Source organism: Myotis yumanensis, unplaced genomic scaffold (assembly GCF_028538775.1).
Source record: "Myotis yumanensis isolate MYYU_CA2020_CCGP unplaced genomic scaffold, mMyoYum1.0.hap1 SCAF_1, whole genome shotgun sequence".
Lineage (NCBI taxonomy): Eukaryota > Metazoa > Chordata > Mammalia > Chiroptera > Vespertilionidae > Myotis > Myotis yumanensis.
In genome coordinates this window covers 37,278,209-37,295,089 of record NW_027223752.1, presented here as the reverse complement: position 1 = coordinate 37,295,089, position 16,881 = coordinate 37,278,209, and the positions used below count along the sequence as shown (strand labels likewise).

The window sequence follows — 16,881 nt, the reverse complement described above, 5'->3', positions numbered from 1 at the left end:
CAAAATGAAGGGCTCCACTGTGGCTAAACGGGGCTCTCTCTAGAGCTTTATAATTTCCTGGGATCGTCCCACATGTGCCACAAGGAAGGGTAGACACCAGAAGCCAACGGTGAAAGTTTACACCCCTGGCCTGTAGTATCTCATCTCCAGAGTAAACATTTGCTTCACCAAATCTCAGGGTCACTGTTTACACTGGAGGAGGCCAAAGGCCATGGCCTGGGAGATGACCAGGGTTGGAGGGGAAAAGGACTGTGCCTCTTTCCCGCCCCCCCCCCCCCGCCCCCCCAATCAGAACCTTGTGAAGGCTCTGGCTTCAAGCCTGGAGTGTTGCTACAAGCCCAGGCTGGAGCTGACCTAGCAGGGTTAACTGTGGAGCCATCTAGCTATTTTCTGTTGTGTTGGGGGTGCAGGGGACTCTGCACTTTGGGAATGTGTTGCCTTTCCAGCTGCACTGAGGGCTGTTTTCAGCTCCTCGTTTGCACCCCTCCCCCCATCCCAGGCTGCCCCTCTGGCCCAGGCGGCTGCTCTGGCCTGCCTCTCTGGCCAGCTGCAGGTCCGTAGGCCTTTGTTCCTGGCCCGCCCTCCCCGGCAGAAGCCCTCAGGCTGGGGCCTGGCAGCTGGAACTCACTCCTGCCAGCAGGAAGCCTCTACTGGAGTCGCAGAGGGCCTGGCGGACCCTCATTTCCTCCAGGGAGGCTCATGTTGGGGCCCCCAACTGGCCCCTGGCCAGATTCTCGCACTATCTTTTCTCATCCCCTTTCTTCCCCTGAATAGTTGGATCGTTCTCTTTTTCTTCCGTACTCTTGCCTCTTAGTTCTGTTTTAAAGCATTCATGTATTCATTCAACAGTTATTTATTTGGCACCTACTATATATGGATGCTAGATGCAGGAGACACAGTGCTGAACAAAATATACGACTATCATTGACCTATGCAGTGGACTTCTAGTGGGGGAAGCTCACAGTAAGCAAGGTAAATCATTAAACTAGAAAGCATTGTAGCCCTGGCCAGTGTGGCTCAGTTGGTTGGAGTCCATCACCAACCCCAGGCAGCCGTGTGTAAGGGAGGCAACCAATTGATGTTTCTCTTACATCAGTGTTTCTCTCTCTCCCCCTTCCTTTCTCTCTAAAGTCAACAAAAACATATCCTTGGGTGAGGATTAAAAAAAAAAGCATTTCAGTGATAAGCAGAAAAATGTGATCGGGAAGGTGGATGTGAATTTAGATGATGTCTAAGTTGGAGTGGCCTGGGAAGCAACTGGAGGAGGGATGTTTGAGAGAATGCCTGAAGGCGGTATTTCCCTTCATCTCTGACTTCCTTTTCTTGAAAACCTTCAAGCAACACACTGCGAACTCGGACGCACCTGTGTGCAGATCCCAGCTTGGCAGCCTGTTAGCCCTGTGGCGCTGAACTTCTTTGTGCCTGTGTTTCTCACATGTAAAATGGAGTTAGTCATCATACTTACCACGTACGGTATTGTGAGAATGAACAAGAGATGATGGATGTTAAGTGCTTAGCAAAGCCTATCCAGGTGTTCAATAAATGACAGTCTTGTTATTTCTCAACAGAATCCTGCAGGGGTAGCCTAAGATATTTAATGCTAAAGACTGTAGATGAGGAGTTTTTTATTTCAATTATTAGGTGGGAATGGGGAATTCGAGGGAGATGAAAATAGAAATCCTAGTTAGTGCAGCTTTTTCTACAGGACCCTAGGCTCTGGGTGGTTGAAGATGTGCGGGGGAGGGTGGATGCTGCCTGCCCTGGCTACTGGCTGGGTTGGGGGCAGCTCTGATCCTCTCTTGCTCTGGAATTCCCCGTGTTTTCTGGCTTCTCTACTCTGCCTCAGGCTGGAAAGGCTCGCAGCCCCTCTCCCGGTGTCTTGTAGATAAGTGTGATGGCGTGGGGGTTGGGGGTTGGGGGTGAAGGGGGTGGGGAAATGAGGGAGGGCTGCGGAAGAGCTGGGCAGGGGGAGGGCGGAGCTGTTCTAGGGAGCCTGTGGCGGTGGCTAGAGGATTGGGATGGAGGCTCAGAGGCAGCCTCGAAAAATGTTTTAAGAAGGGTCCACAGGGGCCAGAATGTAGAGTCACGGAATGGACAGACACTGTGAGATCTCAGCGTCTAGCTGCCCCCTGACTGCTCAGCGCTGCCCAGCTCCCACCCCGCTTCCACCCCCACCCGCCAGCCTGAGGAGGCTCTACCCCTCCCAACTGGAACCAGGACCTCAAAGGGAGGGGCCCATTGAAAAGACTGCTGTCACGGGCTCACGGGCTGCGGTGAGCTGTTTCCTGGGGGCCCTGCCGGCTCCGGAAGCGAAGTGGTGGAGGGTGGGGCCCAAGGAAATGGTCATGGGCCAGACCACTCCCCTGGAGAGCCCGCTGAGCTCTCAGGCCAGCCAGGCGGGCCCTATGGTGAAGGAACTTGTGCCTGGAGACCAGCTAAAGCTAGATAAGATCTGGCCTCGGAGGAAGTTGCAAAGAGGGCCCTGAACAGCCCCAGACAGTTTTGTCATAGGAGAGAGAGAAGTGGGCAGGGTCAGTTAACCTGTGATGGTACGGAGGTGCGTGTGGAGATGCTGGCAGCCTCTCTGGGGGTTAGCTGTCTGGATAAAGGCTGGTCTTGGGAATCGGTCTCTGCTGTGTTTGCCTTATTTTGGTTAGAAGCTCTCTGAGGGCAGGAACGCTGCTTGACTCATCTTTGTTCTCACAGACTGTAGAACAATAGAAAGGAATCTGGGCAGCTGAGCTTGCCCTGGGGTCCTGCCCTGAGGGATCCGGGCTTAGTGGTCTCAACTAAGCCAGCTTTTGCTCCAGGAAGTTGGGGGGGAAGAAGAAGGGGGGATGTCAAGCCCAGCCCCCATGGGCTGTTGCTATCTGGAAATGCAAGCTAAGGGAGAGAGGGGCTTTTGGAGCCCTTTTGCTGGCCTCTGGGGAGGGAGCTTTGGTTTAAGCTCAAGGAATGGATTTTCTGTTCCGTGCTGAGCTGACTGTGGGGCTGAATACAGGACACGATCGTGGCTGTGCATGAGCCTTTGGGAAACAGTTTGAGGAGGTTGGCTTTGATTATTGTTAGGGTCTGGTGGAGAGTGAGCGGATGCAAGAGTAGGGAAGTCAGTTTTACTGTGGTAATAGTATCCCAACAGGAGAGGTGGGTTCTGCAGGTACTACCAGGCTTTGAGACTCGTGTGTGTGTGTGTGTGTGTGTGTGTGTGTGTGTGTGTGTGTGTGAATCAGAGGTTCTTGAGCAATAGATGGCAAGTGTTTATTGAAAGGAAAAGGGAACCAGTATTCAAGCAGCCTCTATGCATCCTGCACATTGCTACATCCCCTGTGCTTGCTGGATTCTAATAGATGGTTTGTCGAATAACTAAAACCTTACTGTGTGATAAAACCTTAGGAATGAAAGACATTTTCACAGTCTTCACAAATGTTCTATTCCTGTCTGAAAGTGCCCAGGATAGAAGATTCTAAGAAGGTAACCTGTGGTCAGCCTGGAAAAGCGAAAGGGGACCAGCCCTCCCACTCCTGCTGCATTTTGCCCCCAAGCGGACTGCAGGGTATGCTTAATAGTTTTGAATATAGTTCATCCCATCACATGTCCCATAAAATGCATAACATCTCTCCTACCTTATTCAGGACTTGGCCACCCAGCAGCCATACTTATCCGCATAAAGCCAAGTAGGTCTCAGATCAGTCAGTACTCAAGTTACTACATTTCTTTCCACATCAGCCCCCGCAGAACCTGTTTAACTTTTGTACATAAGCTGTGTCATCCTATTTCCAAGCCCACAGCTGAAAGGAAGCAGCAAAGAAGAGTGTAAAGAGAGGAGAAATGACCACAGTGCAACTAAGCGTTGAGAGTAAGTGTGGATGGAGATCAAAGGCTATAAAAAGGCAGTCCTAATAATGTCGGAGTTGGGAGTCCTTTATTTAGGAGGAATGGCTTGGCACTCCTGGGCCCTGGTGGGAAATCCTCATTTTGATAATTGATGCGATGATGTGGATGGACCTTGAGCGTATCATGCTAAGTGAAATAAATCAGTCAGAAAGAGCTAAGAACCATAGGATTTCACTCATATGGGAGATATAAAACTGAATCTCAGACACAGACACAGTATGGCGGTTACCAGAGGGGAAGAGGGTGAGGGAGTAGTAAAGGTAAAGGGGGTCAAATATCTGGTGATGGGAGATGATTTGACTGGGTGGTGAGCACACAATGCCATGTACAGATCGTGTGTCATGTACACTTGAAACCTATATAATCTTATTAACCAATGTCACCCAATAAGTTTAATTTTTAAAAAAAGGCAATTGATGCTTTGCTGGTAATTGTGACCCTGAGTCATCAAGAAAAGGTTAAATTATATTCCTTGGTCCTGTTTAGGAAGGAGGTGGAGTGCATGTTTTTAAAAGAGTCCCAATCAGATTGACTAAAATTTTTAAAAATGTTGATATTACCCGGCCTGTGTGGCTCAGTGGTTGAGCATTGAGCTATGAACCAGGAAGTCACGGTTCGATTCCTGGGCATATGTCCCAGTTTCAGGCTCAGTCCCCAGTAGGAGACAGCTGATCAATGATTCTCTCTCATCATTGATGTTTTTCTCTCTCCCTCTCCCTTCCTCTCTGAAATCAATAAAAAAAATATTTTAAAAAAGTTGAACCCTAGCTGATTTGGTTTAGTGGTTAGAGCATCTGCCTGCAGACTAAAGGGTCTCAAGTTCGTTTCCTGGTCAAGGGCACGTACCACGGTTGCAGGCTCCATCCCCAGCTCTGGTCAGGGCGCATGTGGGAGGCAACCAAGCAATGTGTCCCTCTCACATCGATGTTTCTTTCTCTTTGTCTCTCCCTGTCCTTTCCACTCTCTCTCGGCTGAGGATTAACAAAAAATTAAAAAAATGTTGATACTTAGGTAATAATATCACTAATCCTCTCAACAAGGTGAAATGAGTGGTGTTACCCCATCCACAGATAGGAAACTCAGAAACTCAGAAGGTTCACTCAGCTAAGACTTGGGGATGAGATGACCTTCTGAGAGACTCGAGTGCATGCTCTTAGCTTTAGGACCCTAGACTTTTGAAACTCCTGACTTTCTTAAAAATGTGGCTTTTTGGACAGCTCTCTCCGCAGGGAGTCAAGGTCTCACTGTGTTAACAGTAGAGCCAGGCAGGGTCCACCTTAATTCAACTCTACCCAGGCAGACTGCCAGTTAGCCCCAAAGGGCACTTGCCGGGGTGAAAACAAGAATGTTTTCAATACACTTACCCTTGAAGCACCTGCCTGGGTGCCACAGCCCTTTCTGAGGCCAGAGAATGACAGGGCTTCATTTTTGACAGGCATCCCTTTCAAAAATCCCAGGCTTCTCTCCATCAGGAGCTCTGTTCCTTTGTTTCGGTTCTGGATGCTGCTGAAAGATGCTGTGCTGTGCAGTCTTGTTCTAGTCAGTATCTAGGGTGACGGGAGCTGCCCCATATGGGAACCCCTACCCCCATGTTCCCACCATCCAAATCTGGCAAATGGTAATTTTATCAGGTCCACTGCTCTCATTTATTATTGAGATAGAATTTGACATACATTTGAGGCTTCCTTTGTTTTTCTCTCTAATCCCATTCTCTTCCCTCCCTCCCCAGAAGTAGCATTCTCCTGAATATGGTGTTTATCATTCCTATGCATATTTTTATACTCTTTACTGTAATCTGTAAGTAATTAATATTTTGTGTTGCTTGAAATTTGATCTATACCATATTGAATGCATTCTTCTTGAATTTGCATTTTCTGGATTTATTGTCTGGATTTATCCATGTTGACATATTTAAATCTAGGTTATTCATCTAACTATCTGTTGGTATGTATTGTACTTGTTTGTATAAGTACATCACAGTTCCCTTATTAACCGACATTTAGGTGGTTTCCATCTTCACAGCACCATAAATAATACTGTATTGAACATTCACCTGCCCGTCTTCTCTGCTGTGTGTATCAGCAGTGGGATTACGGGGTCAAAGTTGTGCTTTTTAAGATCCTGCTGACCACATAATGCCCCCAAATGATTCCTAACCAATTTATATTCTTACCAGAAAGATGAGAGCTCCTGTTTCACTAACATTTGGATTGCATCTTTTAACCTAGTAGACATGAAATGGTATTTTAAAATTATTTTATAAATTGGTCTTTAAGGTAAGCACTTTGATTACAGGAAGGGATGGTCACTTTTCCTGTTTATTGGCCAAGCATGTTTATTATTCTGTGAATCTTTGCACTTCACATTAAAATTTTTTTTAAAAAAATCAGTTAATACATCCACATGATTCAAAACCCCAAAGGGAATACAGTGAAAAATTTCCCATCCCTACCCCCTAGCTTACCATCTCCGCACCCCGTTAGAGGTTCTTGTGTGCTTTTTCACTTTTAATTGCCATCATCTTTTGTTGATTTTTAGGAGTTAAAAAATATATGTTAAATAACTATCTTTTGCTGATGGTATTCATTACATATAGTTATGGAGTGTCTTAACTTTATTAATGTCATTTTTCATAGGGAAGTTTTAATGTCGGATTTGCTAATCTTTTGTTTGTACTTTCTCTTTCTTGTTCAAGAAATTCTACTCTGAAAAAAAAAGAAATCCTACTCTGATTTAAAAATTTTTTTTGTTTTATTTTTCCATCACTATTTATCCCCTCTATGCCCTCTTTGATTTCTAAGAAATGTTTTTTCTTAAATAAAATTTTTTTTGTTTGTACTCTGATTTTATAAATCTAATCTATATTTTAATGTTTTGTTTTATAAATTGAAGTTTTGCTTTCCATACTTAAATTTTTTAAAAATGTTTTTATTGATTTCAGAGAGAGAAAGGGAGAGGGATAGAGATAGAAACATCTATGAGAAACATTGATGGGCATGGCATGCCCCCTACTGGGAATTGAGCTCCCTGACCAGGAATCGAACCTGTGACCTCCAGGTGCATGGCACAACACCCTCAACCAACTGAGCCACAGGGCCGGGCCCACACTTAGATTCTAAATTCACCTGGAATGTATGTGTGTGGATATATATATTTATATGTTCTTATTGATTTTTTAGAGGAAGAGAGAGAAAGAGACGCCTTGATTGGCTGCCTCCTGCACGCATCCTGAGTGGGATCAAACGTGCAACCTGGGTGTGTGCCCTGACCGGGAATTGAACCTGGAAACCTTTTGGTGGACAGGGCGACACTCAACCCATGGAGCCACACCAGCCAGGGCCTTTTTTTTTTTTTTTTTTTTTTTTTAAATATGACACGGGTTCTCAACCTTGGTTACACATTAAACCTCATGAGGAGCTTTTAAAAAATGTACTGATGCCTCACCTCAGGTCTGACCAATAAAATAAAAATATTTTGGGGTGGGATCCAAGCAGGATTATGAAACACGTCTGAGGTGATTTTTATGGTCAGCCAAGGGTGAGAACCACTCAGCCTTATAAGATAGAACTGATTTTATTTTTTTTCAGAGGAATGGCCAATTTTCCCAGTACTAGTTATTGAATAGTCTAAAGTTCCCTTCCTCTCTGAAATCAATAAAAATAAAATAAAATTCACCTGGACTGATGTTGTGACATTTTTCCTGCACGAAGTCAAGAACCTACACACTACCGGCTGGCCCTGGGCAGACCCACTAGAGCCAGGTCCCCTTTCTGGTAACAGGAGGATGGAGTGAGAATGCTGATGGAGCTATTTGTCTATTTCTTTGTGGCCTTCCCAACTGGAGCATTAGCTCCGTGATAGCAAGGATTTGCCTTATTCATTGCTATGTGCTCAGCACCTGGCATGTGGTTTAGAGTGCCAATGAACATGAGAGAGTGTGAGCAGTCCTGTTTCAGACAGGAAGTCAGCTTAGTCCAAGTTCTGCAGCTGCAGGCAGCAGAGAAGAGGTGAATAGTTTGGCTCTCATTCCCAAACCTTTCTCAGTCTCCACTGGGAATGTCTTTTTCTCCCATCATAGGAACCCAGAAAATACCATTCATCTGGCATGTGTTTCCACAGCCGCCAAAATCAGTATGTACTAGGAATTTGAATGCTGGAAGGCCTGGGGGAAAACGGGGTACAGTAGCCCAGGGAGATCTGGTCCTCCTTACCTTTAAGAGGCTGTAATTGAGTTAAGTAGACAGGGCACTCACGGAAAACAAGATACCCGCCGCTCACTGAGCCGCTGTACAGATTAGTGCTCCCCCTGTGAGAGCTTACAGGTGGAGAAAGGTGGTCTTGTGCCTGCTCCCGGTCATCTTTTTTTTCTTGAAGGTGTACACTTTACTGAACTGGTCTCAAGTCAGTGTACAGGTAAGCCCTGGCTGCCTGTAAACCTCAACCCACTCCCAGGAGACCAAAAGTCTTCATACAGCTCAAGTTGGGGGACAGAAAGGGGGCCATGATGGCTGACCATTGTCCCAGGTCATCTTACGTGGTGGCATAAGTGGTTTGCGGAGGCATCTGTGGGTGACATCCTGGGTGATTCCGTTTTGGCGTCTTTCTAAGGTTGCCTCGCAGTGTAGGACCGTGTTCTGAGCAGTGTTATGAGTAACAGAGCAAAAGTGCCCCAGGGCATTCCCACAAGGGGGCTGTGGGATGGCACCTTCCTATTCCATCCTAAGGGACCTGGTGTTGGGGAGTGAATTTCCCTCTGACCTCGCTGTCCAGTCCTGGGTAAGGGAGCAGGTAGCCTGGTTCACAGGGCTGCTGTGAGGAGGTTGTATAGAGAATGTGTTTAGCGCAATGCCTGGTACACCCAAACAAAATACTAGTTGATATTATTCCAGTCTGGCATCTTGGAAGCCACTTGTGCCTCAGTTTCTTGATCTGTAAACCTGATGCTCACCTGCCCCTCCCCTCTGCCCTGGCTGTTGATAAAGACGGAAGGGTTAATATCCTCAGGCTTTGAGGGCTGGGGTGGGGGAGGAGCCGCATAAATGGAGTATTATTGTGCTGGTGAATGAACTGGCTTTGTTTGGCCGCCCTCTGTACTTGACTTCCTGCAGTTAGTGTCCCCGAGTTTAAATTGCTGGAGATATTTGCATGTCCTCCACAGTGTGGTGCTCACCTGCCTGGCGCTGGCCCAGGTCCCCAGCCAGTGGGGCCTGCTGAATTGGAGTGGGAAGCTGCATTTCCTCTGTGAGGGGCCTCCCAGGCATCAGGAATGAGAGAAATGCAGAAAGTATGACCCACACGCAGAACTGGTTCTGAATAGAACATTTATTGGAGAGGTTTTGCGGGAGGCGCAGGCGCTTTAATTCCCCAGGCTGTTGGTGGCAGCTCTCCGCTCGCCCCAAGCCTGTTAACTGCTCCTCTGCCGGTGGGAGAATGCCGCTGCCTGGTCCCACGAGGCCCTTCCGGTGCTCAGATGGGAGCCCTTTTGAGAAAAGCAGTAGGTACCCAGCTGGGGCCAGGCCAGGGGGGCGAGTGGGGTGTGGTCAGGACTCTGTCAACGCCAAGCTTCCAAGCCTTGCCAGGCCCCCCCACCCCCCCCTCACCCCGTGAAACCCGGCCAGCCACAGGCTTTGGGGCAGAAGGTAGGTTTTTCCTTTGGGGGCTCAGAAACTGAGGCCCTCACAGGTACAGGGGGAGGACAGACAGCTGGTCCTTTTCATCCTGCCTGGCTGCTTCTCGTGGATTTGTCCATCCTGGCTGGGTAGGCATGGCAGGCCTGTGTCCTTTGGAGGTGACTGCGGATGATTCTGTTAGGGGCCTTTGGAGGCCTGCTGATCTCTGAGCACTCAGAGTTGGGTGGTTGGAGGAGGGGGCCTTCCTAGAGTGACCCAGCGCTCGCACGCAGGCACTCACGCACGGGGAAAAGCAGAGTTAATCTCCCTCTTCTTCCTGGAGTTTCCTTTTCCCAGAATCCACACAGCATGGTTATTAGAAAATCAAGCAGTGGCAGGTGGAGCAGGTGAAAGGCAATTCTCCCCCGCCCTGTCTTGTCCTTGATGGGCAGACGCCACCAGGCAGGGGCAGTCCTCGCCACTCCAGGGCAGGTGGCCATGCCAGTGCCCCCCACTTCTGGAGCTCTGGGCTGCGGGAGCAGGGGGGTTGGAGGCAGATCCTGACTTGGCTGTGCCTTTCAACCTTGAATCAAGGCCTTGCTTTTCCAGAAGCAGGACTCTGGGCCAAGCCACTCCGTGCCGTGTGCACCCCTCGCCCCAGAACCGGGGTTTGGGGACAGCTGCCCGCCTGTCCAGCTGTGTAACCTCTCAGCTGAGGGAGAAAGCTCCTCTCCTCCCACTTGGGAACTGGTTGGATGAGTTTTCTGGGCCTCCCTGGTGAGGCCCCTTAGAAGGAAAGGCAGGGACCTGGGGGTGGGGGTGGGGGTGGGGCAGGTGCTGATGGGGGAGAGGGGCCCCCCTGGGCTCTGGGACAGGGATCCCTGAGGGGAAGTGCGTGGGCCTGCTGTCTGAAGGGCTGGCTGCCATTGAGAATTGACCGTTGTACGTGAGTCTGTCAGGTCTGCCTGGGAAATCCATGTTCCTATGTTTTCTGGGTCAGGCACCAGGCCCAAGGTCAGCGTCCAGGACAAGAAGGGGTGTTCCTTGGGGCTCTTCTCTTGCTGAAGTGTCTGAGGGACGGGGAAGGGCAGGGCTGGTTTGACGGATCGAAGCCACAAAAGGGGGCTGCGCACATTTATACACTTTTCTGGATGCTGATGCTTGGAAATGGAGAGGAAGCGTCCTGCTGGCGGCCTTGCCCCCTGAATCTAACATGCTTGGGGAGGGAACATGAGAATTTGGGCAAGGGAATCCCTCACGGGCAAGGTGTACCCTGGCCCCACCCCCAGCCGTGGGGGGAGCCCCTGGCCTGAAATTTCCACGGGAAATTCCCTCCCGGGTAAGCCCTGCCTTTAGAGGAGGTGTTCTCATCCTGCTTTTAGAGGCACTTAATTCCCAGGTCGCCTCATGGCTTCACATGCATTTGGGGCTTGTCCCTTTCCTCTTCACGGGGATTGGAACGTGTCTCATTCTTTCTTGCAGGTGCTTCCGGGGCTCTTTCTCCTCCTCTAAGCTGTCAAAGAGTCAGCCCCTTTTCGGGCCTGCGGGTTCTTGAACCCTCCGGTTATCTGATCTCCTGCTGCCATAGCCCCACATGGCGGTTTCTCACCCTCGTCTCATAGAGCTCCATCTCCACCTGTCTCAGTAGTTGTTCTCCAGGCCTGGCTCACGTGTGTCCTTTTCCTAAAGCCATTGCCCATTCCTTCCGCCTGTCCTGGGCCCGCCTTTCAGCCTGGCCTCTTGCTGCCAGCTGCCCAGGTCCATGGGTGGTCGGGTTCTTTAGGGACTCAACTGTCCCAGGCTGCTGTCTTGCACCACATGCCCTCAGAGCCCTTCACCTGGCAAAAGCTTACTCACCATTCAAGACTCAGCTAAATGCCCCCTCCTCCTTTAAGTTGGCCCCGCCCCTCAAGTGGTACTTCTGTACCAGCATTCATCGCACTGCTTTGTGGATCATCTATTACGTGGCTGTTTTTCCTTCTGGAATTCGGTTCCTCAGAGACAGGGACAACATCTTATTTATTTCAGTGTCCCCAGGGCCCTGCAGGCATCATACTCAGGAGTGTGGCCCCAAACTGGAGGCAATCTGGGATTCCCATACTGCCCACGACACCACCCTCTTCCTCCTGTTATTGATGCACGTGTCTTGTTTCTCTGATAAAAATCAGCTCTGGGGAGCGGGCTCTGTGTGTGGTTTATTTTTGTTCCTCCCACAAGGCTGCCACGATGTCTTTGTGCAAAGTGGGTGCTTGACAATACTTGTCCGGTGACTTCTGAAGCTGCTTCGGTAGGAAGGGCAGTCGTGTCATCCAGAAAGAGGGCGGGCACTGGGGCAGAACCGCTGGCTGGAGCCCCTGGGCTCATTCATACACATCCTGCTGCTTCCCCCTATTTGTATTCCCTGGGACTTAGAATATGGGTGAACACCAGGGCTTTGCATCTTTGTCTTCCGTCCTGGCTCTCTCCACATGTCCACCATGAAGCTGGTTTTTGTCTTTTCTTTAAAACCCAAGGATCAGTGTCAAAGACCACTTATTTGTGATCTTGCTACCTCCCATTACCTTAAATTCTGCTCCTACTCAGGCCTGTTCTCCATGGCTCTGTTCCTCTTCAGCTCTGAGCAGGACATGCCGTCTCTCCCGGTGGAACCCTGAGGAATGCGTCTTGCCCGCCACAGTGAGGACTCGGAATTATTTATACTTCATCTTCTGGTTTGACCTTCTGTTGGGCATGGATGTTAGACTGTTTTCCTTTCCAGCTGAATTGCTTTATATTTGCCCTTTTAAGAGCTTGGGCCAGATCAATGCTGGGATCATAGATGATGGATGGTCAGTGGGGAGGGTTAGGTCATGTTGGCTCACCAAGTTTAACAAATATCGTTGTTATTGATTTGAGATGTGGTTCAACATTTTAGGTACAAATCAGAAAAATCTTGTCCTGGTTGCTTGTGGAACAAATAATAATTTAGCTATCATCATCATTGCTATCATTTATGGTGGTCTTTCTCTGTCAGATGTCGTACAGATAGCTTTGCTTGTATCATCTCAATCTTGGAGATCAGCCAGGTTGGTGGTATTATTATTATTATTATTATTATTTTAAATATACTTTTATTGATTTCAGAGAGGAAGGGAGGAAGAGAGAGATAGAAACATCAATGATGAGAAAGAATCATTGATTGGTTGCCTCCTGCACATCCCCTACTGGGGATCGAGCCCGCAACCGGGCATGTGCCCTTGACCAGAATCGAACCCAGGACCCTTCAGACCGCAGGCCGACGCTCTATCCACTGAGCCAAACCAGGTAGGGCCAGGTTGGTGTTACTGCTCATTTTGCAGAGGAGGCGCTTGAAGCTTGGCAAGATCAGGTGACTTGCCCAAGGCCACACACAGCCCGTGAAGCGGAGGAGCTGGGGCTAAAGCCAGGTCTGCCTGACTCCAAAGCCTGTAGATCCATTTAGTGCGTTGAACCTCTGGGCTCTGTGGGCTTCTGGGTGCACACATACTTGTGTATTCTCTCTTCCTCTGCTGAGAACTCTGGGGACCCAGCGGGGCCCCTCTGTTCCCACTGGTTCCCGCTGAGATGCTGAGATTCTCCAGATGCAGTAGTAAATGCTGCAGCTCTTGAAGGTGTGGCTCCTGTTTCCTCTTCAACCCCACCCCAGCCTAGAGGCCTCGAATCTGGCAGCCCCTACGTGGGGAAAGGGGCAGCAAGATGGCTAATTGGCAGGGCTGGGTCCCTGAATTTTGCTGATAAGGAGCGGTGTTCCTTTGAGCCTTTTTCACCTCGAGATGAGAGGGATGGGGCCTCTGGGCACATTGGCTCTGTGATTTCTAGCACCGGATTGGGCTACTCCATCTTCTGGGATGTGGTGTCATTTCCCTGCTTGATGACAAGTAGTGCTGGCAGCCAAGTTGACCTACCCTGGCTGTGAGCAAGATCAAGTTCTAATCAACAGTAATTGCTCTCAATTGCCTTTAGCACACGTCTACGGGAAACCTCCCGCTGGCCTAGAGGGACCTTATTGCAGTTCCTTCTCCAAACTCCAAAGGTCCCATGGGGACTTCCCCCTCCACCCAGTTTCTTGTGGCTGGTCCCTTAGTGTGTGGCACGGCAGGGCAGCTGTCCTGCTCTAGACCTTTGCCTGGGGCAAGTAGGCCGGGACTGGCGGGTTGAATGGGCAGTCACCACTCCTGGGTTCCTCTTGGCTGATTGGAAACTCGCTGGCAGTGACTAACGTGGAAACCCATTAGTCAAGGAGGAACTGGCTCAGATCTTGACGTTGACCACTGTTTATTGCTCACCTGACTGAGGGAGTGGTGAGAGGTGCTCCAGGCACGCTCCCGCAGTCCTTCCAGCGGGCATGTATTGAGCACCTCGTGTGTGCACTGCCTGCTGGGGGTGAGGGGAGAATAAGGGAGAGAAGGCCCAGCCCACGAGGTTTTTTACTATTTAGTCCAGAAGAAAAGCTTACATATATGAGACCAGAAGGACCAGTGTTTTCAGCGATACTCAGGCCATTAGAATGGAAGGAAGTGTTTGGTGACCGTGTCCTCTGGTTGCTGTCAGAGCTCCACAAACTCAGCGGCTTAAAACATTTACTTGGTTGCAGTTCTGGGGTTCAGAGGTTAGCCTGTGCTCCTTCTGGAGGCTCCGGGGGAGAATGTCTCCTTGTCCTTTCCAGCTTCCGGAGGCTGCCTAGGTCCTTTGACTTGTGGTCCCTTTCCTCCCTGTGCAAAGCCAGAAGCGTCTTCCCACTTGTCTCTATGCCCCTCTGCTTTTGTTGTCACATCAGTGTGAGTCCCGCTGCCTCCCTCCCATAGGCACCCTTGGGATTACAGGGGGCCCACCCAGATCACCTAGGACAGTGGTCGGCAAACTCATTAGTCAACAGAGCCAAATATCAACAGTACAACGATTGAAATTTATTTTGAGAGCCAAATTTTTAAACTTAAACTATATAGGTAGGTACATTGTTATTAACTTAATTAGGGTACTCCTAAGCTGGCCTTTGCTAAAAACGTCCTCAATCTGATTGAGGTATGTTCGCTGAGGTTGACCCCTTCCAACTCTCCCATCCACACTTGTCTCGTATACTTGTTTCAGATAGACAAGTGTGGATGGGAGAGTTGGAAGGGGTCGACCTCAGCGAACGCACCTCAAAACAATGTACCTCCCCCGAGCTGCGTATCCCCCGCCCCCGCCCCCCCCCCCCCCCAGCTGCGTATCCCGCGGCCCGCCTGCGCCGCATCTGCCATCACCCTGACCGACACCCCCCACTTCTTCTAACGCCACTTCTTCAAAATAGACTCGCCCAGGCCGAAAACCGACTTCTGCGCATGGGCCATGAAGTTTCAATTGCACTATACGTGCGCGCCCGCATGTGGTATTTTGTGGAAGAGCCACACTCAAGGGGCCAAAGAGCCGCATGTGGCTCGCGAGCCTCGGTTTGCCGACCACTGACCTAGGATAACCTCCCATCCCCAGGTCCTTAACCTGAGCCCATCTGCAGTCTCTTTTGCCGTGTAAGCTAGCACCCAGGTTCCTTAGATCTGGAGATTAGGATGTGATATTCCTGGGGGGAGGCATTATTCAGTCTACAATCGGACGTGTGCTGGAGGGGTTGGAAATGGTTGAGGAGGCCTTTCTGAGGAGGTGGTTTGACCAGGTCTGTGTAGAGGAGGGTCTGGGAGGCAGTCCAGGTCTGAGGAAGAACAGGAGCCGTGAGTGAATGGGGCTGTGGGCTGGTGGGAACGGTGAGGTGTGGGCCAGCGAGCCTCCCACAGAAACGGCGCTTTCCTCTCCTCCCAAGGCCAGGCCGAGGGAGTTTTCTGGACTTTGTTTAGGCCCAGACTTCCTCCCGGATCCGTGGGAGAGGGCCCTTTGGGAGTCACGATCCTTTCCCTCCCGCAGCTGCAGTCCTGCTTACAAGACCCAGCCACACTTGGTGGCCCGCTGCTGTGCTGGGCGGTGGGAAACGGAATTCACGAGGGAAAACGAACCTGAGCCAGCTGGCCAGGGTTTGGGTGGCCCAGAAACGCTGGTCACACTGGTCGCACAGCCTCCAACAGTTGCCTCGGGCACATTCACTCCCCTGGGAGCCTTCCCTTGTCTGTTCTTAGGTGCGGAGGGCCCCTGAGTCTCCGGGGAGGCAGGAGGGGCCAGCGTGAGGAAACTGCTGGTGAAAGGGGCCCAGAGCCAGCCCCTCTCCGGGGTTCTCCTGGGGAAAGTCTGGGGTGTCTGCCGGGTGGCTCCTGCCGGGGTGACCTCACTCAGCTCTGCCCAGGGAGAAGTGCCTGAGTGGGGGGCAGTGGGAACACACAGGCAAGAGCCAGGCTTCTCGGGGGCCAGAGTTGGGGAGCAGCGTGGCGCTGGCTGTGCCAAGCTGTGGGCAGGAGCGGGAGAGTGACGCGGGAGCCCAGCGGAGGCCTCTGTGGAGGCTCACATTGCTTCTGCCCTGGAAACGGTGTTTGGAAAAGGTGTGACTTTTCTCTCCTGGTTCCTTCTGGCACCTTCTCTGAGGAGATCCTGACAGTGGAGTGGGGGGTGGTCCCGGGAGGTCAGAGGCTGCCTGGGCTGGGAGGAGCTTTAGAATGTCGTGGAAGACACAGGCAGCCGCAGTCCCGGAGGAAGGACTCGGCCCGTGTGACCTCCTTCCCTTTCCCCCACTTTGGCCCGGGGACTTTGGAGCGGTTGCCTTTTGGGGGAACCCCCTCGCTCCTTTCTTGCCTCCAGAGCGGGCGTGGTGTGTCCTGCTTCCACTTCTTGGGTGTGGGGTGAGAGGATGACATCAGCTTCCTCCGCACCTGGACCCAGCCTCCCTGATCGGGAAAGTGTTCTGGGGCACCTCCAGAGCGCCGGCCTGCTCGGAGGGTTCACTAGCAGGCGCCCCTTCTTCCCTCTCCTGCCTTCTCAGCCGACTGGCGGGGAGACAGGGCCAGCAGGGAGTGTTGCCGAGTCCTGGAGATTAAGCAGAGGTTCTCCGGAAGGTGGGTGCCCCTATGAGACCGTTTTTTTCTGAAGTTGGTTGGGGGGAGCTGTGTCCTGTTGCTTCAGTGGCAAGAGCCCTAAGGACAGAATATGGGGGGAGGGGGCTGTTGTGGATTTTGGGTGATGTCATTTTCTTCTGGGAGGCAGGGGTGTGGGTCGGATGCGGGGCATGGCGCCGAGGCTCCGAGGGGAGGAGGATGGGCACTTGCACTTTCAGCTGCGTGGGAATCCTGGGGGCCGGCCTGCTGCCTGCCTCCTGGCTGGGGGTGTTCAGGGAAGGTCGTCTGGAGGCAGATGACCTTACAGGTGTAGCTTATATTTAGATTTAGAGAAAGTTTAAACAAACGGGGAAAAAAACACAAACCAGATCTCCCGTCCTCTCTTGCCC

General features: G+C 50.9%; 1 protein-coding gene across 4 annotated transcripts in view; it reads left to right on the top strand.

The window, feature by feature from the left end:
• The window catches only part of PLEKHG3 (pleckstrin homology and RhoGEF domain containing G3), a 39,328-nt gene that overhangs the window by 2,137 nt on the left and 20,310 nt on the right, over positions 1-16,881 (top strand). For 2 of the 4 annotated variants that reach the window (XM_070418461.1, XM_070418452.1), the window contains exon 1: positions 9,330-9,388. The exons of 1 other annotated variant lie outside the window; for it this stretch is intronic. In XM_070418461.1, coding sequence (XP_070274562.1) covers positions 9,365-9,388 — 24 coding nt within the window. In that variant the 5' untranslated portion in view covers positions 9,330-9,364. Of the gene's footprint in view, positions 1-9,327; positions 9,389-16,881 lie in introns of those variants that run through there. One more of the 4 variants, XM_070418434.1, reaches the window with a different exon arrangement.